This window comes from Giraffa tippelskirchi, chromosome 10 (assembly GCF_054371585.1).
Source record: "Giraffa tippelskirchi isolate mGirTip1 chromosome 10, T2T-mGirTip1v1.2.pri, whole genome shotgun sequence".
Classification (NCBI taxonomy): Eukaryota; Metazoa; Chordata; class Mammalia; order Artiodactyla; family Giraffidae; genus Giraffa; species Giraffa tippelskirchi.
Window position 1 is genome coordinate 95,847,887 of NC_137284.1, and position 24,025 is coordinate 95,871,911.

At 36.5% G+C, this 24,025-nt stretch overlaps 1 protein-coding gene across 11 annotated transcripts in view; it reads right to left on the reverse strand.

Annotated features, from left to right (window-relative positions):
* LOC145524193 (uncharacterized) overlaps nt 1-24,025 on the reverse strand; it is a 190,216-nt gene that overhangs the window by 94,128 nt on the left and 72,063 nt on the right. For all 11 annotated transcript variants that reach the window (XR_014067299.1, XR_014067302.1, XR_014067297.1 and 8 more), the window contains exons 3-4: nt 21,919-21,988; nt 8,116-8,162 (exon numbers count right to left, since the gene is read on the reverse strand). Coding sequence is in view for 3 of the 11 variants with exons in the window: in XM_081536013.1 (XP_081392139.1) it covers nt 8,116-8,162; nt 21,919-21,931 (60 nt within the window). In the remaining 8 variants the exon portion in view is untranslated. The remainder of the gene's footprint in view (nt 1-8,115; nt 8,163-21,918; nt 21,989-24,025) is intronic.

A 24,025-nucleotide genomic window follows, 5' to 3' on the forward strand; every position in this document is an offset into this window, starting at 1 on the left:
ATATATCCCAATGGGGAAAGCCAGGTTGAAGACTCTGAAACTTCTCTCCTTCACCCAGCTAAAATAGTAAGTTACAAACAACATTGCACCTTGGAGTGAGGAGGGTGGATTGCCAAAGATGAGTGCTACCATCGAGGTCTTAAAGTGTGCAGGGGTGGTAGCCTCTAGCACATACCCATTTACTTCACTTTTGTGGCTCCTTCAGAAACTAGATAGATCCTGGTGGATAATAGTCTACTGCAAATTAAGCCAAAGAATACTGTTGCTATGCTAGTTGAGGTATCTTTCTAGAGCAAATTATCACAGCTTTAGGTACATGGTATTTTGAATTCACATGATAACACCCATCAGTAAGCATTCACCATACAAGAAACGTTAAACAGGCAATAGAGAATATAGTGTAAACAGCTGACCTCAGCCATCCCCTCTCACGGTCTCCTCAGTACTAACACAATGGGCTTAAATAGGAAGTAGCTGTGGATGCACCTGACAAGTGTTCCAATTCACCAAAGCTAATCTAGCTACTGCTGATACTAGATATTCAGTCTTCTGGAAACCAATTCTAGACAACTCAGTTTAACATAACTCTCAGGAAGAGCAAGCAGCCACTTGGTGGCAGGTTGATTACAATGGACCTTTTTATGATTGAATTGTGTCCCCACAGAAGATATGTTGAAGTCCTAACACCTGGTATCTTTGAATGTGAACTTGTTTGGAAATAGGTCTTTGAAGATGTATTTAAGATATAAGTTAAGATAAGGTGGCATACAGTGGGTTGGCCCTTAGTCTAACTTGTATCCTTAGAAGAGGAGAAGAGACACAGAGAGAGACACAGAGAAGAATGACATGTGAAGACACAGAACTGGAGGTAAGACAACCATGTGACCACAGAAGCAGAGATGGGAACTATGTAGCTATAAACTAAAGAACAGGAAGCACTGCTGACAACCACAAGAAGCCAGGAGAAAGAGCATGGCCCCGCCATCACCTTGATTCTAGACTTCTAGCCTGTGGAATTGTGAGAAAATAATTTTCTGTTTTAAGCCATTCAATTTGAGGCCATTTGTTACTGTAGCCCTAAAAACTAATACAAGACGTTTCAGCCTTGGCAAGGGATTTATTTCATCTAAAACTGATATGTATTATGGGTATGGTTTGCATTTCCTGTCTGTAAGACCTTGGTCAGCACAACCGAAAGCTTACAGGGATTCACCAACACAGAACACAGCATGCTACCTAACACTGCCTTGGACCAAGGGCCCTAAAACAGAGGTCTTCAGGGACTGGGCAAGAGCCATAGTTTTACATTCAATAAAACTCCAGCTATTTTCTTAGTGAAAACACTCACTCTCTGGGAACCAGGAGCTCTATACCTACAGGTTGCAGAGATATATCCTGGAAGATGGCATCCCATCTTTTCAGGGCATCATCCCCAAGTTGATACCTCATCTGTACCTCTGAAAGGCCATTCAATTGCTCTATTAGGCCAGCATATTCTGGATAGTATGTTTTGTGATAGGACCCATGGATTCCATTGGACATGTGTCTACATGTTGTACCATCTTTGGCATATAGGTGATCATCTGTGTTATTTCTTGCCACTCCTTTGCTCAATGGTGACAGTAAATAGACAAGTGCAGGAGCCATGTCCTGAGAAGGGCAGAGAGTCTCAAACATTTAGGGGTGAGGGTCTGGGTCATGCTTTGTGTAAGTCACCTGGACCAGTAGAGGTGCTGGTGAAGGGTGAGAAGAGTCTACAAAGGGTGGTGGAGAAGTGGAATTATAAGTTGTACCCTTGAGTAACTTGAATAATTAGTTAATCGCATAAATAGGTATGATGGGCAGTTAATTCAGTTAGCCTTCATCTTATAAATTTACCCCCAAAAGAGAATAAGCTGAATCCTGAAGGATCTCAACTGTAGTGGAAGCTATAGTACGCTACCTGAATCTACCATGGCACTCCTTCCTCAAGCTGCCTGGACTGTTGACTGCTGATAATTTATAGTCAACGCTCTCTGTAGCAAAGAGAGCTGAAAGGAGTTGCCTTACTCCAACATTCTGTTCCTCTTGGAGAAGCAGTCTACATGGAACATTTGACTAATGTGGGGGTTAAAAGGTCTGGCTCCTTTAACTCAATTTAGGACACCTCTGAAGAGTCCATGTAGCTTCATAGCTCCTCATGATATCTATTGAGGCCTCTAATAAAATTGTATCATGGCTATATGTTTCCTTCTGTTCCATCTTGCTTGTCTCACTCCTTTCTCAGGTGCTGACTGAATAAACTGCATAAAGGGCATAAACTGCTTTATATGAATCCCCATCTGAGTCTGTATCTCAGGGAACTTAAGCCAAGAAAAAGTTTTACTATGGCATTTGAGAACCTGATCTTAAAATTTATATGAAAGAGAAAAATTCAAAAAAAGTCAAGAAATTGCTAAAGAAGAACAAAGTTGGGAAATGGGTGTGGTTGGTGGTTATCTCTGCACTATCAGATGTCAAGACTTATTACAAAGATGTAGGAAATGAGACAGTATAATTTTGCTACATAAGCAGATGAATAATAAAGAATAGAAAACTGGACATAGACTGAAACATACATGAAAACTTGAATCATGAGAGTGAGTCTCAGAGATCATCGAAGGAAAGATGAAATGTGTAGTAACTGTGTTGCTAGAATTTGCTATTTCATACTATAGGTAGAAATAAAATCCAACTGGATTAGTGACATATATAGAAGACAAAACTATAAAACCTTTAGTTGTCAACTTGGGAGAATATCTTTCTGACATCAAGATAAGAGAAGGATTTTCTAAACAAAGACACAAAAAGCATAAACTGCAAAGGAAAAGATTAATACATTTGACTGTATTAACATGAAGAACTTATTGTCCTCAAAAGTCACCATAAACAAGATAAAAATGTCATTCACAGACTAGAAAAATATCTTTTAAATTCACACAGCTACAATAGAGTAGTATCCAGAATATGTAGAAACCCTACAGATCAGTAAGAAAAACTAAAACTTCTTTTTTTGAAACAAAAGACATAAGCAAGTATTTTTTATAACATAAATAGCAATCTTTTAAAAACATTTTATAATAAAATAAAAGTTGTCTAAAAATGTGTACCACCTAGATATACACATGTTTAGCCAGGAGATGTAGAGCACTCATGCCTTTTGCTCATCTATGTACATTTCTTTAATCTTTCTAGTGACTTCAATCCTCATGAAAATCTCATCTTAAAAATATTCTTAACATATTAAATATTATAACTAGCAAGCAAAAATTGGTTTCATCTCAACTAGATATTCAAGCACAGTTCTTGAAAGATATTAAAATTCTTCATCATGCTTAAGAAGCACTATATATATAAACACACATATATATACACATATGTATATACATGTAATAGCTGTGAACATGCATTTTATATGTTTAAACATTATAAATGGTAGAATTTATTTTTAAAATTAGCACATGGGGAATTTCTCAACCAGTAGGAATTATGGTAGAAACTGCCTAGGAAATAACAACTAGAAATGGAGGATTTAACCTTATCCCTCTCATTTTGCATTAGTCTGGAAATATTAAATATGTTACCATATCCTGCCTTTCCTCTCACACTGAATCCTTGGTGTTATCATTAACATTTAGCATCTTTTCCAGCAGAACATTAATTTTCTATTCCAATTCCCCTCCACATAGTTCTCCAGACAGCCACTATCGATTCTTCCGAGTTGGTAAATAAATGACACTTATTTGCCATCTCTACTCTAGACCAAGAAGCATAATAAAATATTTTTAATTTTAGCCTTCAGGAACATTTGTTCATACAAATAATATAGACAATATATTTTCCTCATCAATGAGCACCCTTATTTGAAATCTGAAGCACCAAATCCAGAATCATGAGGACTTTGAAGACTGGTACACATGCCATCTTTTAATGCTAGAAAAGTTTGTTTTCATAAAAGCCAATCTTATTTTTAGTCCTAGTCACTTTAGTCACTGTAACCAAAATTATGTAAACTTTCTAAATAGACTAAATATTCTAAAAATACAGTAGAACACCAGCCTCCACACCAACCAAGTCACAATATGGGTGTCTGGCCTAAACCCACAAAATGAGAATGATGGGAAGGTCATTTATCAAACTGCAGGGACCATAACACACTCCCATCCCCATGTCGAAACAAGGCAATCAAATGGCTGTTACTCAAAGTGATTCCATTATCTTTGGGAAAGCTTCCCGGCATACCTGAAAATGCTGATCATATTAGGCTTATGACTTAAATTCCATGATTATATCCATGTGCATTTTTAATACTTTTCCATACTTCAAAAAATAGTAACTATTTCCAACTTTGTTACTATGTTTTCAGAACCTCCCTTGAAGAAATAAGAATGTGACATGGGCTGTGGAAAAATAGTTTGTCTCAATCTATTTGTTATCACTTATACTGCAGCCTTGGGTACTTAAGATTGCTAAATGAACAACTGCCTTGACCATTAGGAAGACTTAGAAGGATGACATCAAACGTTATGACTTTCTCATCTCCTCTTGCAGCCTTGGCTAATGGAGGTCCCATGACTGATGCCTTTAAATCACTGAAGCACATTAGGTAAAACAGAGAAATGTGTTTTCCCTTTTGTTGTCATTTGCTATTTGGAAAAGCAACAAAACCAAGCTGCTGCCTTATACCTGCTACATAACTTCATTTACTTTAAAATATTTCAGTTAGGACAATGTCTGGTTTCCATGCTCTAGAAGCAAATTTTTAAAGTATTTTAAATTGCAAGGTCTAAATCCCCACCATTGTATTTGTTGATTAGAAATGTTTTCAGTGGTGAAATTAGTGGTGATCAAGCTATGTGATTAGCAAAGAAGATTAGTGGGGGTGCGCCACCCTTTCCAATATAGGCTGTAAGAATTTGGTAAGTCCAACTTTCTAACACTTTTGCAGCAAGTAAAGCCTTAGCACTAAAACTCCATACCCTGCTATAGCCCAACCCCTCCACTGCAATGACTTAATGGAGGATTTTGTCATCTTCACTGACTGAAAAACAAATAATCTTGGTGTTGCCAAGTTTTTTTCTTGCATTTCCCTTGCAATAAACCTTTAAAGAAAGGTGCTCTTAGAGTATAGTGAGGGCAGGGAGTAAAATTATTGCAACATTGTTTAAAGTGTCAAAAAATAAAGTGTAAGCAAGATGAATGCTGATCAAATGGAAAATGGTCCATTTGTGGAATATTATGGAATATTAGAAACTATTATTAAAGAATAATTAAGCTATGTAAAAGTGACTTGGGACATGAAGGTACTCTAAAAAGTGTTATATGAGGAAAATGGTCTGTGAGGAAGAGCATTTAATATTCCATTTTTATAAAGCAGTGTGTAGTGTATGTTTATATGTGTGTGTGTCTGTATGTGTACATGAAATTACAAAAGAATACATAACATGGGGCATTAAATGAGAGAGATGAGTGGGATGGGAAAGTGAGGTAAGCAGAAAATGCTATGCTAAGTCGCTTCAGTCGTGTCCGACTCTGTGTGACCCCATAGACGGCAGCTCACCAGGCTCCGCCGTCCCTAGGATTCTCCAGGCAAGAACACTGGAGTGGGTTGCCATTTCTTTCTCCAGTGCATGAAAGGGAAAAGTGAAAGTGAAGTCGCTCAGTCGTGTCCGACTCTCAGCGACCCCATGGACTGCAGCCTACCAGGCTCCTCCGTCCATGGGATTTTCCAGGCAAGAGTACTGGAGTGGGGTGCCAAGCAGAAAATAAAAGCTGGGAAAAGAATGTAATATGAAATTTCATTTTGTATGAAATTATATGTGCATATGTATGCTTACAAAAAGTGGAAGAATAAGGTGATTTTCTACCAATGACTTATTGTTCATGGTACACTAAGTAGAAAAAGTATCTTGTAATGAGTATCCTATGATCCTATTTCAGGATAAAGGGAATAAACCACACTTCTATGTGGATATATCCATGGCCATGTATGCTCGTATGAGCAAAAAAATGATACACAATAAGACCTCCAGGGTCTGATCTTGGGTTGGGGTGGATTAATAGGATGTGAGGTGCTGGAGTGTGTGATTATTAGCTTTGCCAATTTTTGAATTGCATTGTGTTGATTTATGTATTACAACACAAATGCACTACTTCTGAAATTTGAAAATGGGCAAATTTGAGACTGTGGATATCTGAACGGTTTTCTAAACAAGCTTATTTATTTAAAAATTTATTTTAAACCATTAACTTCACTAAATTCACCAATGTATGGAATCCTATTTGGAAATCCTTTAACTTAGTTCCCTATTTTGGCCAAAGAGTGCTTAAAATTAATTCATTTGTAGTACTAAAATTCTTAAGCAACTACTTGACTAAGGCCATCAAAGTTAAATCATGTTCATTTCCATTTGATCATGTTTATTGTCATTTTGGGCTTCCCTAGTGGCTCAGCAGTGAAGAATCCACCTGCAGTGCAGGAGACACGGGTTCACTTCTTGGGTCAGGAAAATCCTCTGGAGAAGGAAATGACCACCCACTCCAGTGTTTTTGCCTGAGAAATCCCATGGACAGAGGAGCCTGGCAGGCTACAGACCATGGGGTTGCAAGAGTCAGACACTGACTAAACAACAATTGTCATTTTTGCATAGGAGTAATACTTCTGATTTTTGAGTGCTGACTAATGAGAACTACCAAAAATTAGCATTTATGGAGCTGCTTCTATATGCCATACGTTACACTTTTTTTTTGGAGCTATAATTTACGTTCAGTAAAATTTCCCCTTTCAAGTGTACTGTAACCATAAAAGTCCTCCAAGGAACAGATGCCAAGATGGGAATAAACATGTATTATATTGGCAAGTGTTTGCTTGTTTGTTTGATTGACTTTAGCTATTGTAATAGGAATTTAGTTGTTTCCCACTGATATCTTTTACACAATCCTATACTGCAGGTATAATTTGTAGAACAAATTTACTTTAAATAGCTTGCCCATGGCAACTCAGAGCTGGTCTGATCTTTAAAACGGTGCCTGTAGCCACATGTGACCTATTGTTGCCAAGATCCTGAGTTTTCCTTAAGTGATAGTGGGTTGTGCATGTGGTTACTCAGAAGCAGTGGAGCATGGAGTATATTTCCTGGCTATTTCCTCAGTTCAAGGATGTGATCAATATCACAAAAACTTTCAAAACTTTTTACCGACTTATCTTTGCATAGTGGGACTATACAAAGAAAATATGGAAGAGTAGAAAATAGAGAAAAAAGTCACCCAAACTCTATTTAGTAAGCACATAAATTTAGGTTGCAGTTATGGCAGTTGAGGGAAAAATTATTGAAAGATAACATCAATAATAAGCTGGGTGAGACTACTGTAAAATGAGCTGTTTATTTATGTAAATTTTCTCTGATGTGCTTCATGTGTAGTGGTGACATTACTAAAAATCAATTTTTGGTTTTTAGGACCACAGCATAAAATTCAGAAGAAATAAGAACATGTAGACAATATTCAATCTTCTACCTTTATGATTCAGATTTTTGTAAAATTAGTGGAATGATTCTACTGAAAACTAGCATTATTAATCATAATATGACTTCTAAGGAATTCACTTGATGGAAGGTGGTAGGGAAGGGAAGTTAAACAAAATCTTTGTGATGTTGTCTTTAATGTTCTTCTGGTCTTTTATTTTCAGCAGGGATTAGAGTGTCATTAAGGAAGTAAGAAATGTATAGAAATGAAATAGTGTGATTTATGGATAAGTAACTCAGTAATATGAGACCAAGGGGTTGGGGTTTGAGGGTGGGTTTGAGAGAACATGATCTGAAAGCTATCATTTTTTTTCTGTATTTTTGGCTTTTTAAATCTAGGGTTACATTTATTCCTACAGAAGGTTATCAGTAGAATACAGAAACAAGAACACAGAAACTAGTCTTTATTCCAGACCCCTTGTGTGTATGTATGTGTAAACTAGCAAGCTACAAGCTCTAGAGAGCTTAGAAAAGGCATCCTAGCCTCATCTAACCAGAACATCAATGTTTATCTACCTCTCCCATAATTAAAATCACATGTCTGACCATAAGCTCTGGGTGAGGGTTTGCTTACCTTAATGACTGCTTGTAAACTACTTGGCCACTTAAGTGTCACTGGCTCTGTGAATTGAATCAGAAGAGAGAAAAGTGTCAATGTCAGAATCCACTTTAGGCATTTAAGCTGATTCCACAACTTATAAAACCATTCATATAAACAAATTCCAACCTCAAATATTTTTCTCCTCACCTCAGTCCATCAAATTGCAAGTTAAGTACTAATTCTGGTTGGCTGAATAACTCAACAGACCAAAAATATGTAATCATTACCTTAAAGTGCAAATGATTGGCAAAATTTCACCTCGATGTTTTTATTCATGTCATGGAAAATTATATATATTACCATTATTCAATATTTAGTCATCAGCCACTTTCTAAACAGTTTGAAACGTCAAGTCAAATCTAAACGCTCTAAATTTTAAAGTGTTTAATTACACTAAGAAAAGAAAAATAGGATGAAATTATTCAGAGCTTAATTCTTAGACTGTTGAAAGGAAAATGTAAATTTCAACAATTTCCAATAGGTTCAAAATCAGAAGTTAATTTTATTTTTCAAGTGAACAAAATTCTTTTGTTTAAATGTCAATCTATTCATAGGATTATAAACTTACTGTATTCTAGAAAAGACTTAACTGATATAAATATTTAAAAACAAATCATTGGTATTAATAACATACAAAATGTATGCATTCTAGATAAGTGATTCCACTCAATTGTACATTTAATTGAAACATGTTAGATTTCCAAACATAAGTTTAATTTTTTCTTCCCAAGTTTGGTCAACTTTGACTTAACAAGTAGTGCATGCCTGCCTGGTTCTACCTTTTTACTCTACTGGAATAGATAAATATCACATTAATGAAATTTTAGTATTTGTTTTAATTTTATAACACACTTTATCTTACAATAGCTTTTGTCTTTAGTTTTCAAGTAAGGGATCTATTTGGAGACCTTAATTCTTGGCTAAGTAGATGGAAGCATTTCTTTAGACGCATCTGATGTATGGTAACAAGACTATGACCAACTTGATAAATGTACACCAAAAGACCGCAAGACATTTGCCCATGTAAATTTAAGAAAACAGAATGCAAAGATAGGAGGAAGAGAAATGTAGAGAGTAAAGTGAAACTAGTTTATGTAGAAATAATAAGTGACTTTACTGAAGTGGTTTGTGTCTTGACCTACTTTAAAGAGGAAGCTATTTAGAATGATCATACATTATGCCAACCTTCTTATAAAAGTTAGTGAACCCAGTGGAGGAACTTTTAGGAAAAGGTTTCGCTTTTTTCCTTCCCCTGTATTATATGATCTAGACTTGTAACTGGCATGACTTGATTTTCAGTGGTTGGCATCTGCACTGTAAATTCATCAGTTCATTATTATTATATTTTGTCAGGATTTAAAAAAGCTTAGAATGATCCCCAAAGCAAACCATTCATTTTGATAGTCACTGAGATTTTAAAATCAAATTGGAATAGAAGCTTCGATTTTATAAATAAAATAAAATAATTAATTCAAGAACAATAGTTTTAATATCACATATATTCTTTTAGAATCAGCATCTGATGAAGAGTTCTGACTTTCCAAGAAAAAATGAGTATTCAAACTAAATTTTGTATACAATTTCTCTGCAAGCTTGTACTTTGACACAAAAGTTTAAAATTTTTAAAGTAAAAGTTGGGATCAAGTTAAAGAATATATGCATGCAATAAGGATCTCTGAGTGATTATGTTTATCATTTCAAGACTGAGCACAATTTGGCCCAGATTCTTAGGAGCCAGGGGAAAATAGAAACCCTAGCTACGATGATTCTTATAAAAAAAACTGAAACATAGCTCTTAGGGAAAATGAAGCTATGCCTAGTAATAAAGCATAAACAGTTCTCTCGGGGACTATTTTGTAAACTTTACTTTGGAAGCTGCATAATCTTAAATTCAATAGTAAATTTCATACAATTTCTTATTTTGGCCATTTAATAAAATAAGTGAGCATAAGATTAGTAGGAACCAGGAAGCCTATTGTTTTCCTGAATCATAGCGAACAGGCATTCAACTCACCTAGTTGTTAATCACTTTTATTCTTGGACTATGTGCCCTAAAATTATACTTCTCTCTCAAAGTTGGGCTTTTATAGGTGTAATTCAGATATAAGCCCTCTGAAAACCTCTGCTACATCTAGCCTTATGGAAGGTAGGTAAAGAAGAAATAAAATACGTATTAAAAAAATCCCCAAAGAAGAAAACCAAACAATAAAATTAGATATTTAAAAAATTACAAACTTCCCTAAAACTTAGGATATACCTATATATATAAATATGCTCTGAACGTACACGTTGAAAGGGCACATTATGTGCCTGGGAAAATAGACTGAGAACACTGAGAAAATCTAACAAAATTATAGGTCATTCAAGAAAGTGAGTAAACTCTTTTGACATCTGGATTAAAAGTCTAAATCATGTAAAAATGAAAGAAAAGCAAATTGTTAAGAATCCAATAGCAAAATTTTATGCCTTCTGGGGTAAACCAAAAATGAAAATCTGAACCAAGTATTTTACATTCAGATAAATTGTTTTCCAAGTGTAAAGTCAAACTCTTTTCAATATCCCATGAGTTAGTCCTGAGGTATCTACTAGAGAATAACCTTCAGACAACTAAAATGACTGGTTAATATATAAATATAAGGACTGGTGGTGAGCATTACCTATTGTTAATTGTAGCACTATGAATAAACAATGATAAAAAAGAAAGATAGTACATAATGCTTGCTCTTGAACAGGTCTCAGTAATTAATGATCTTAAAGGTGGTGGTGGTTTAGTTGCTAAGTCGTGTCCGACTCTTATGACACCATGGACTGTAGCCTGCCAGGCTCCTCTGTCCATGGGATTCTCCAGGCAAGAACACAGGAATAGGTTGCCATTTCCTTCTCCTGGGGATCTTCTTGACCCATGAATTAACCCGGGTCTCCTGCACTGCAGGAAGATTCTTTACCAACTGAGCTACAAGGGAAGCTCTACTACATAATGTACCAATTCTAATGCTGATATCTTCCCCAGGGGTATAGAGTAAATGGCAAGAAGGAACAGGGATAGAACATAAGACTGCTTTAAACATACTTTGTTTTACAGAACTGACTTTAAAACCATGTAAGCATTTTATGGACTTCCCTGGTGGATCAGACTGTAAAGAATCTACTTGCAATGAGGGAGACCTGGGTTCGATTCTTGGGTTGGGAAGATCATCTGGAGGAGGGCATGACAACTCACTCCAGTATTTTTGCTTGGAGAACCCTCATGGACAGAGGAGTCTGGTGGGCTACAGTCCATGGGGTCACAAAGAGTCGGACAAAAAAAGTTAAATCTCTAAACATTGAAGTTAAAATGAGATAAATGAATCTAAATGGGTAACTAGTTGCTGGCATAATAACACAGAAACTAATCAAAATAACTTTAAAAAAAGTTTTGGGCTGTACATTCCTAACAGTATATGCCCTAAAGGACAAAAATTACGGGAAAAATTTAAACAGCTTTTTTAGGTGAGTCAGAGGTAAAGAATTTGCCTGCCAATGCAGGAGATGTAGGAGACACAGGAGACGCCAGTTCAATCCCTGGGTGGGGAAGATCCACTGGAGGAGGAAATGGCAACCTACTCCAGAATTCTTGCCTGGAAAATTCCATGGACAGAGGAGCCTGGAAGGCTGCAGTCCTTTGGGTCGCAAAGAGTTGGACACAACCGAGCACGCATGTATGTATGTTTTTTCAGTCATATTATAGGTAGTAGTGACTGTATTGCAATTCAAAAATGTTATGTGCATAAAGTATAATTCTGTGATCTTGTAATTCTATAATTCAGTGTCCTTCACAAGCAAGATTCTTGGCAAGTGAGAAAGGAAAAACAGATGTCAGAAAGAAGAGATAAAGTAAAGACCTTTTAGTCCTGAATTTGAAGTATCAATATAAATCAATGATATTTTTCTGCTTGAAAAAAACTATTTTCTAAATTTTTCAACTGAAAATTCCCATAAATACAGATGCACCCATTAGCAATGAGTACCTCCAGCACCTAGAATTTAGTGCTGAAATCTACTTTCTTTCTGAAAGGAGAGAGAGCTCCTTGGAAAAACAGCTAATTCCAGGACAGGGACAGGAAATGTACAGATCATGTTGTATGCACTTGTCACATCAAATAATAAGGAAGCTGTCAAAGATTACTAGGTTTATATCAAAGATTTGGGAACCAACTTGCAGAGACTGTCAAAGATGAGACAATACGAAGATCAATGAGAGGAAAAAAAACTTCAAAAGATTGTAATATACCAAATAAGTTTAAATCCAGGAGTTCATAGTGATAATTAAAAATTTATCAGCAATTGAAAGACACTAGTGAACCAACTCATTATCTTGAAAACTTATAAACAAAGAACTACTGGATAATGAAATAGAAGAGTAAGATTTTCTTTATTTTGGTATTTTAGCAAATAAATAAAAAAAAACTGATAGAATTAGAATATCACTGTCTTGTAACCCAAAATGAAAGCAGGGGTCCTCAGGCTTTCTGGCACCAGGGACCGATTTCGTGTAGACAATTTTCCACAGGCCAGGGATGGGGTGGGAAGGTTTGGAGATGTTTCAAGCACGTTACATATATCGCGCACTTTCTTCTAATCTAATGCTGCCGCTGATCTGACAGGAGGTACCTGTGGATGGCTGGGAGTTTGGGGACTCCTGAATTAATGGATCTAGGCATAGAGTTACTGCTAATATCAGAAAGAGCAAGATAATCAGATAAGTGTCTCCTAATGGAGGAAAAAAGTGCCTCCTAAAAAAAAAGTATTTTCAGAAAATCAAGTCTCAATCTGGTCAATCCTTCAGATTCAAAGACCTAATTTATAAAAAATTCAGAGGGAAGAGGAACATACTAAACTATACTTTGGGGATGTAATCACCAAAATCCTATAGGACATACAATCAAGTTTCTTCAGCAAATACATTACAAAGAGAAAAAAAAAAAGATGGAGTCAGAAACCAATAGATGAAAAGCAACTTAAAATGAATATATTAACCAATCACTACATGTGAGCCTTGTTTGGATCCTGATTCAAACTAGAAAAATTCATGACATTAAAGTGATAATTGGAAATTTGAACACTGAATATTTGATGATATTCAGGAATTATTAATTTAAAAAATATGATCATGATATTGTGTTATATTTTAAAAAGTCCTTTTCTTTTAGATTACATACTGAAATATTTGTTCATAAAATAAAATGTTATCTGGAATTTGCCACAAAATAATTTGGCAAGATGAATATAGGGTAAGGGTATTTTGTTAAAGCTGGATAATGGCACATGAGGAGTTTACTACATTGTTCCCTATATTTTGGGGGTAAATGTTCAAAAATGAAACATTTAAAACAAGAGCCTGCATGGCACTGTCATGCCTGAAGGCACTTGAAATATTTGCAATTTTCTCCGTTAAGGAGTTATTTCTTTTCTGCTGTGTCTGAAAAAAGCAGCTAGTGCTGCATGCGAGACCAGCGAGGGTTAAAGAGAACAAGCAGCTGATACATCTGGGGAGCATTAGCTGTTAAGGACAAGCCAGCATGAAAAGGTAACCGGAAGAAGCAGCTGAGTATTCTCTGGTCAAGCCTTGAGGTCATCTGAATTAAGGGACTGCGGTTTACAGTCTAGCATACGACATTTATCATTTCAGCACTTTGTTTCAAACCCCAGCACAAGAGTTCCTTTGGTTTGGAGTTGGATCAAAACCGAGTAAAAGACTTTTTTATTCTCCATAAGCAATTTTAAATTTTTTGTATACCTTTCAGGGAAGAAAAGACAGGATTTATAGTATAGTAACAAAAATTGAATGTCTCTTAGACTTTTTTCTATACTACAAAAATTTTCATTAGCCATAAATGTGAATATGATAAACACTTCTTTTGACTGTCATATCAGTTTACGATCTACAGTATGTATTATATGTGGCACTGTGAAAAGCATGGTAGTTACAGGGTTATTGCAATTTCATGGAATATAAGACTGAAATACAACAAAATTATCTAAAATATCGACTCTGCTATTTCTCAGCTTGTTGGGTTGGAAAGTCTACTTTGGTTCCCTCATCTGTAAAACAGGATGTTTTGTAGTAAGATTTAGAGATAATATATAAAGCACCTCACCTATAGCTTAAATATGTGGAAGAACTGTCATTTTCAGATTTGCTTTCTTATAATCAATGAATTCTGCCACTTGCCTTTGAGTAAAGGCACCTTTCAGTATGAAATCTTTCTCCTTTTATAAACACCACTACTACTCAGTACTGTCCGATGCTATCAGATCAATCTCTTCTGAAAAAAAACCTGAAGAGTCAATGCTCACAGACTCATTTTTCTCATATGGTAAAACAATGTTTATTAAAAGTTAAAGACTTTTGGATAACAATGTGTCATAAAGACTCAAGTACAATACTACTTTTAATCTTCTAATACTCTGATAACTAATGCTAAGAAAGATGCAAAAGTGTGTAGTAGATTACACAATTGGAGAAAGCACAGCTCTGCCTGAGTCAAAATGGAAATTGAAGACTAAATATGCTATACTTCAGCCATTCATAGTTTGAGCTGCGACATGACCTCTCTTCCTGGTCTCTTGTCTTTTCTTATTAAAAACAGCAGTGAATAATTAAGATGTATAAACTATTTTGATGCAATTTTAATGCACGTAACTTCATGACATGCTTATAATCAGCCACATCTATACTGTAAATTTCATTCAAACTACACGATAAAATAAGTCCCTTTCACTTACAGCAAAAGGTAAGACTAGCAAGTGTTTTCTATCAACATATGTTGTCATTTAATGTAGGACAGAAGTTAACAAAGCAAGAGTGCTGGTAGTTTAAGCAACAGTTAGAAAGGCCATGAAGCCACTCTATAACGCTATGGGCCTACTTTCATTCCTACTAGTTACATCATTGATTAGAGACTGAGACTCTGGGAAATACTATACTTTTTATTGTACTCAGCATATTTATTATATAATCAATCCAAATCCATTGCAGAAAGATTAGAAGTAGTTAAGTTAAAAAAAAATAATATCTCCCATTCAGAAGTAATTACCATTATTATAGACTTATGCATCTCTATCCAGATTTTGTATGAACATAAGAAAAATTTAATTTTACAAATATTTGGCCAACTAGCTATGTTTCATAACTTATTTTTCCACAAAACTTTTGATATTCTTTTGCAAATATTTTCAATGATATTTAATATACATAAACATTAAGAACTGTAATACCACAGCATTTTGTGATATGGAGGACATATACTTAACCAATTTTCTGTTGCATGTTTTTTTTCTCTTTTTCTTTTATATATATATGTCTTGGATATAGATCTTTATACTAAGGAAATATAATGTGTGAAAATTCCCAGAAGTGGAATTTTAGTATGTTTTGAGTTCTTCTTCCTAATCTCCCAGTTTGTGCTTCTTAAAGAAAGTAGCTTATTCACTTTTCATGGCATAATTTTCTGTTAGCAACACAGCATGTTAATAGAAAAAGGCTGCATAAGGTGGATAGTAATAGGTTTATTTACTTATTTATTTATTTATTTTTGTTCACAATCCCTCTGCAACAGGCTTGCTGTCAAATGAGAAAAAAATTTCTCAGATATCTGATCTGACCATTGGTGATCAAGCCAAGGAATGTACAAAGGCATTAAGTGGAGATGTATGTGACCTGGAACTGCAACCCCATAGGTGCAGCTGGAACCATCTCTGAGTTTGAAAATAAATCCATTTAAACAAGTATTTTAGAAAGTTTTTGAACAGTTAAAAGTTTAACCTAGATATAGCTTTAGTTCAGTTCAGTTCAGTCGCTCAGTCATGTCTGACTCTTTGCAACCCCATGAACCGCAGCATGCCAGGCCTCCCTGTCCATCACCAACTCCCAGAGTCCACCCAAATCCATGTCTATTGAGTCGGTGATGCAGCTTAGTTCCTTACAAAGTCAACACTACAATATTCTTTGGTCATTTTTAATTTTATAGATAAAATTTGACTTATCAAACATTGTGATGGGTGCTTCATGCATTATGGCTCTTCTTCATAAGCTTCTAAATTTCAATTTTCTACTCTTTTAAAGTCAGCCATTTCCCATGAACAAAACCAGAATAAAATGTCCTGTTTCAAATGCAGAATTGGGTTACACTTCTGGTTTCAATGATTATGCATAAGAAATACATTTTGGTGACTGAAGCTCTGTAATTTTTAGTGACTAACTATAAAGAAAATATTTACAAAGAAAAGTTTTAGTCAGTGTCTATGTGCTTATACACATTGATATCCCCTCAGGGTCCATTCTGTGAATGTTCTCATTTTATAATACACTGTTAGCACTACCTACCTCAAGTACCTAATTTAGGAGCATTCTGCACACAAGAGGAGTCAGCTTGTGGCCAAAATTAGAATGAAGCCAACCTTCCCAACAGATCACTCGTCTATGCATCTCTGCTCATGGCTTGGGTTTGTCTGCATTTGATAGAAGATGAATACTGCTAATCCTGGCAAGTGAAAAGGTTGCTTGAGACTTGAATCCAGAGAATAGAAAAATGTTACGACACAAGAAAGTAAGGACAAAACCAGAAATGAAGAAACATACATGAATAAGGTTGATGTACATGGAAGTGCAATCAAGATCTGGGATCAGTACAACTGCTTAGATAAATGGTACCCTTATTAAAAGAAAAAAAAAGTGCTTTCTCCAGGTCTGCCCTGTCTTGTTATATTAATACCACACCTAGGCTCGGGGAAAGTTTGACCAACCACTTGTTGACCATGTGCAAATTGTGTTGAAATTGGTTTAAGTATATCCCATTTGTTAGTTGTGTTAAAATTAGTTGCATATGTCACTCTGACAATTACTGCCAGATCATAGTAAGAAACAAGAACGCATAACTAAACCAATAAATAAAACAGAACAAAAAATCAGGCTCCTTTTCTACCCTGATTTGACAGTGTACTGGTGAGCAGCTGGGGACATGGTTTGCTTGGCAGTGGAAGCCTCCAGGTCTACAGGGATACAGTTAGTAGGAGTTTCACCAGGAGAAGGAGTTTGAACACAATGAGGATTTTCATCAGGTAAAGTCAGTTACCTGAGCAGCCTTTGCAACAGAGAGCCACTGGTCACACTGCCCATGATCCACATCCTCACCTCTAGCTTAGTAGGTAAGCAGCAACTCATACCAAAGAAAACATAGGAAGAGATTTGATGTTTAACATGGGTAGGTGTAGTACTAGGAGCGGGGAAGCTATCTCAATCCATACAGTGACACAAGTCCCCAAGGTGACGGCCCCAGTATCAAGCATATAGTGAATCCATTAGTCAGGGAAATCCCAGCTAGCTATGGGACTGGAGGCTGCTGCCCCCATAATTTGTTGGGTTAATGTAATCACAGAATTCTCTATCAGACTACAGACTGCCAGTTTTGTAATTGGTACACAAGACCATGTTGGTCTAAGAAAGGAGGTAGTTAAGGGGCAGAAGTGACAACTAGATTAAAGCATGGATGAGGAATTTGAAACTGACACATAATCCAGGCAGTGCTCCTAAAATATGTAGTGAACTGGAGTCCCAAACCCAATCAGGACCTTCAATCAGCCTTGATGCCAATTTTGCATCTGGAAAATCCCCTGGGACCTCTAGTTCAGTTTAGTCACTCAGTCGTGTCAAACTCTTTGCGACCCCATGGACTGCAGCACGCCAGGTTTCACTGTCCATCACCAACTCCCGGAGTTTACATGAACTCATGTCCATCAAGTCTGTGATGCCATCCAACCATTTCATCCCCTGTCATCCCCTTCTCCTCCCACCTTCAATCTTTCCCAGCATCAGAGTCTTTTCCAATGAGTCAGTTCTTCGCATCAGGTGGCCAAAGTATTGGAGTTTCAGCTTCAGCATGAGCCCTTCCAATGAATATTCAGGACTGATTTCCTTTAGGATGGACTGGTTGGATCTCCTTGCAGTTCAAGGGAGTGGGAGGGAGCCTTATGCTGAGGTGACCACTCACTGGAAGTGAGCTGTCAGTACTAGAAGTCAGTCCAGAACAGCCCAAGTAAAGAAGTTGAAGTATATACACAGGACTTTAGAAAGACCAAAACTGCTGCCACATAGGTTGGGGACAGATCTTGCACTAGCATCAGTGTAGTGGTGGTGAGTGAACACTATTACATATTAATAATAGGAAGAGACTCAACTCAGCCTAGAGGAAGCCTCTGTTAGGGCAAGTCCCAAGAAGCCAGAACCTCTCTGAGCAGGAAAAGCAAAGTGGAATCTGAGTCTGGTAGTCAATCCTGAATGATGATGGAGATGGAAAGAAAGAAGCACTTTTGACAACAAAAAAGTGAGGGTCATCTGTTATTTGACTTCTCCCCTATTACAGTGGTCATATCTCAAAGGGAATGGTAGAGCCACCTAGCCAGGCATTTTGGAAATTTTAGGAGACTTCTCCACTTTTTGTCACACTAATTGGGAAACCTTATGGACATTTAGTAAGAAGGTTCAGGGGATACATAGTGTCCTGCAATCAAATATTTGTCTTACAACTGCACAACTTCCAAATTGTCTCACTGGATATTTATATAGAAGAAAAAAAAATCTATCTAGAGCCTAATTCCTTTTATAGAGAACATAAAAAAATTCTGTGCTATTCTAATATACATTGAATCTTGTAATAAAGATTGTAAATTGAGGAGGTATTTGACTTGATTAGAATGATTCCATGAGGCGTTCACCATCTCAGAAAACCACATTCCTGAGAGTAATGCTGCTAATGATATTTGGGCCAGCTACATAACACATCTGGACTGTTAAGAGTCTGTAGCTATCACATTCACATAGATTCTATACCTAGTTGCCAACACTGGGATGCTTGATTATCTGATGATACAGTCATATCTGAGTTCTTAAGCATTAGAATTAAACTAAAACAAACATATAATTGTTGTTATTGTTCAGTTGCTATAAAGAAAATAAATAAAGTCAAAATTTAGCTATGAAAAAAGATTAATAAAATAAATAAACTCCTAGCAAGATTAATGAAAAAGAGAAAAGGCTCAAACTACCAATATCAGAAATGAAAAAAGGAGACATCACTAGAAATCATGCAGGCATTGAGAAGGTAATAATGAGATACTATTTAGAACTGTGGTTCCCAATCTTTTGGCAACCAAGGACCAGAGTTTTTCCACAGATTAAGAAAGGGGGGTGATGGTTTCGTGATGACTCAAGCTCATCACATTTATTGTGCCTGTATGCTCAGTCACATCTGACTCTTTACAATCCCATGGACTGTAGCCCACCAGGCTCCTCTCCCCATGGGATTTCCCAGGCAAGAATACTGCAGTGAGTTTCCTACTCCAGGGGATCTTCCCAATTCAGGGGTCGAACCCACGTCTCCTGTTTCTCCTGTATTGGCAGGAGGATTCTTTACCACTGTACCACCTGGGAAGCCCTAATCTAAAACCACCACTGATCTGACAGGAGGTACCAGTCCACAGCCTGAAGGTTGGGGACCCCTGATTTAGAACATTACAATAATTACCTTGAAAATTTATTTGCAAAAAAGGTCAAATTTCTAGAAAACCTCAAATTACCAAAGTGCCACTTGAAGAAAAAGAAGATATGAATAGTTCTACATCTATTAAAGAAATTGAACTTGAAATTCCAACCTCCCCACAACTTTAAATAACATACATTTTACTCAAGGTCTTCCAAAGATTAGAAAAGAGGAACACCCTGCTGACTTCTATAATGAGCTGAGCACTTTCTTGACCTCCACAGCCCAGCAAGGGCATTTCCTTTTCCAAAATGGAAAGCTAGAAACTAAACTCTCCCTTCAAACTAGGTAAAAATTCTAAAGAAAATAATTGCAAACATAATTCAAGCTCTATATAGAACGGATCATATATCACAACCAAGCAGGATTTATTCTGAGAATATGATGTTGGATTAACATTTGGTAATCGGGCAATGTAATTTAGTAATTAACAGAAAAAAGGAAAAAAATATGGCTTACAATAGAGGTGGGAAAAGCATTTGGTAAAATTCAATACTTGTTCATGATAATAACTTAAAATACTCTAGAAACAGAAAGATATCTAATGATAAGCATCTCAAAAGAATACGTAGTACAAACACAAAAAAATCATTTCAAATTTAGAGGTAAAATTTCAGGCTTTTATCATAGGAGTGGGAATGAGACATGGATGCTTACTATCACCACTTACTGTATGTATAGGGCAGACATCACAAACCCAAATGCCTATAAGGGTCATGACGACAGAGAAAGGAGGAATCTATGGAATGTGAAAAAGAAGCTTCTGCCAAAAGTCATTCAAATTCAATTACAAAACAAGACCAAACAAAACCAAGACAAAACAAAACAAAAATCACTGGCCCAGCCAAACAAAATATCTGCAGGCCAGATTTAGTCTGGAGTCTGCAAATTGGTAAACTTGGTTGCGGTTATTTTGGGCCCAGCCTTTAAAGATTCTTTCATATAACCAGCTGATAGGATAGGATACAAAACTTCACATCCTAAGTGAAAACACTAATAAGTATACTACTACCTGAAGAAGATCTTGTGTTTTAGTAGATGTCAAAGCCTAAGCTAAACTGTCTTATTTGGAAACAAGAGCTGAAAAGGCAAATCACATAACAGAAAGAATAAACAATACAAAGGATATAATATGAAAAGGGAGGCTTAGACTGTGGGCCATCAGGAGTAGTGATATAATAGCAAAATCAGTTGGTTATGAATTATTCTAAGATATCCCCAGGCCACCTCTGCCTGAATTTGTCATATTGTGCAAGTGTGAAGGGAAGGTGAGTAAAAAATCCATTATAGAGTTGGCTGTTTTCATTTGTTAAACCCTTTCCTACACTTTACCATTGAAGTGTTTTGCATGTAATAGCCACTGGTGAAGGCTTTGAATTGAATAGTTTTCTCTCCTGCTGTCTTTGATGCCCACAGTGACTAGGAATGGTCCTCTATGTCCCTAGACTGCTGTCATCAGCTTGCTCCTGGGCTCACTGTTGCAAACACAGGAAGGCAGAAGGAAGGCAAGCCATTTTGCTCAGGAAGAGCAACCTCTTGGGTGGTCCATTTTGCACATGTGTTAAGATCTAGCTTGACCCAGAACCGCCTCTCATTTTGCAGGGAGAGGTTCATGGAATCTTTGGTGCACTGACTTTTTGAATCTAAATTGATCTTGGCTTTTGTGTTTCCTTGGAAAATCTTCTCTCAGCTTTGCAAAGGGATGAGCTTTTTGCTTGCTTCCCAGAATGAGGCGGAGATTGCATGCAGATGGCCAAAAGTCTAAACCTGATCCCCTCTGGTGCCTTTGGCACTTGGTGTGGGTTTCCCAAGTCAGCCAGTTAGGCAGCTCCAAGAGTTCACCCAGAGTCCTCAAAGGAAATCTCATCCTTGAATCAAGATGTGCATCAGTGCAGCCTGACAGAACTGACCACCCGCACAGAGGTCAGTCTGGGCTGTCACCCACATGGCCCCTGCCAGGCTTGGCACATGGCTGCAACTGCTTTCAGAAATGCCAGCATTTGGAGGAGGTCTTGACTGTGTTGGTATTTATGATCACAACTCTATATTTTAGATGATGTGACTTGGATTCTTCCAGTTTGTCTTCCAGCCTTCTTGCCCTTCAGATAACTAAACTACAATGGCTGCCACCAAAAGCCTAAGCCAGTGACACCAGGGACCAAGAGAGAGAATAAAGCTATTTCCTACAAATTCTACTTACCTTTGCACTCCATCCTTTTAAACCACCTCCAGTTGTCTCTTCAATTCACTAAATCACCTTTTGTTTTTTCCTTAAAAAGAGGGGTAAGAGAAAAAAAAAATTAAAACATTCTGTGAAGGCCAGGAGCTCAATTTTGTCAATGAACGTCACATTGCTTACACTAATAGCACTTATAAATGAGTGCAGGTAAATCAGAGCATAAATTACAAGATACTTTTCAAAGACAAAAGACCTGAGAGGAAGAGCTACCAAAGCAAAGTGAAGGCGTTTTATAACATGTTATGAGAGCCATGGGTTTCCCAGGTGGCACAGTGCTAAATAATCCCCTTGCCAATGTAGGAGACACAGGTTCTATTCCTGGGTCAGCAAGATCTGCTGAAGTAGGAAACAGCAACCCACTCCAGTATTCTTGCCTGGAAAATTCCATGGACAGAGGAGCCTGATGGGCTACAGTCCATGGAGTTGCAGAGTCAGACATAACTGAATGACTGAGCACACACACAATGAAAGTCTTAGTATTAATGCGGTTTGATAAGCACTTACCACATGCAATATCTAATATATCCTGAAAAAAACCCAATCACTTCTACTTAAGAAAGAGAAAACTGAAGCTCATTTTGGTTAAATGATTTGGCCAATGATACATGGCTGATAAGTGCTGATGAGGGCATTCCAAATGGCTCTAAACTCAAAATTTCAAGTTTCTTTTGGAGAAGGCAATGTAACAAATTGGGTAAAAATTTTACAGTGTCAGTTTTGATAAACAATGTATTCAAGTGATATTCTCACAGATGAAATAAAATCAAGAAAAACTGTACTCTGAACCATTTATAGAGATTATTCCTCATGTGAAAAATTATAAAATCTGAAATTATTTTATTCTAGATACTCTCATATAAGTCTCCCTAAATGAAAAAACTTAACTGTGTGTCTTCAGGTCTGTGGGCTGAGCAAAAGGTTGAACGCTTGCATGACTTGTGGTAAAATAAATTCTTCTGTTCCCTTCATTCCTTCCTTTGTAAAAACTCAGTGTTTTCATAATAGTCCCTAAACAGTGTCTGTCACTTTTAACACTGCTAACTACTCCAATACTTTCATGATGCTCTATGATAACATCACATTCTTCCATTTTCCTTCTGTCTTTCTGTTCTTTTTTGTAATCTGTTCCATCCATCTCTTAAATGTTGATATTCATATTCAATTTTTGGAAATCTCATATCTTGGGATCATATCTTACATCTTATCTACCTAGTGGCTCATGCTAGAAAATAAGAGTGATAAGTGACTTATACATCATTAATACTTCAATATAAATATACAATATCAGTTTGATTATTAGTATTTTCTTTTTGCTAATCGACCTTAACTTTTTAAAAGACTTAAAAAAATTAAGACTTAAAATTTTTAGTCATTTTAGTCAAAGTAACATCAAGAGGAAGGTAAGAAAACTTTCATATACACTTTGCCCCTCCACATGTATAGCGTCCCCCATTATCAACATTCCTCACCAGATTGGCCCACTTGTTATAACTGATGAGCTACACTGACACATTATGATCACCCAAAGTTCATCCTTCACCTTATGTTTCACTTTTGGTGTTTTATACTCTACAGATTTGGACAAATGTATAATGACAAGTATCCATCATTATAGTATCATACACAATATTTTCACTGCTCTAAAAATCTCCTGTGCTCTGCCTATGCACCCTCCTACCCCCCAAATCCTGCCAACCACTGATCTTTTTACTGTCTCCATAGTTTTACCTTTTCAATCATGTCATATAGCTGAAATCACACAGTACACAGCCTTTTCAAATTGGCCTCTTTCAGTTAATAATATGCATTTAAAGTTCCTCTATATCTTTTCATGGCTTGACAGTGCATTTCTTTTTAAGTATTGAATAATTTCCAATGTCTGACTATACCACATTTATTTATGCATTGAGGTACAGAAGGACATTTTGGTTTCAAGTTTTGACAATTATAAATAAAGATTCCATAAACATTTGTGTGCAGGTTTTTGTGTGGACATTAAGTCTTCAACTCCTTTAGGTATATACCAACAAGTGTGATTACTGGATCCTATGGTAAGAGTAGGTTTAGT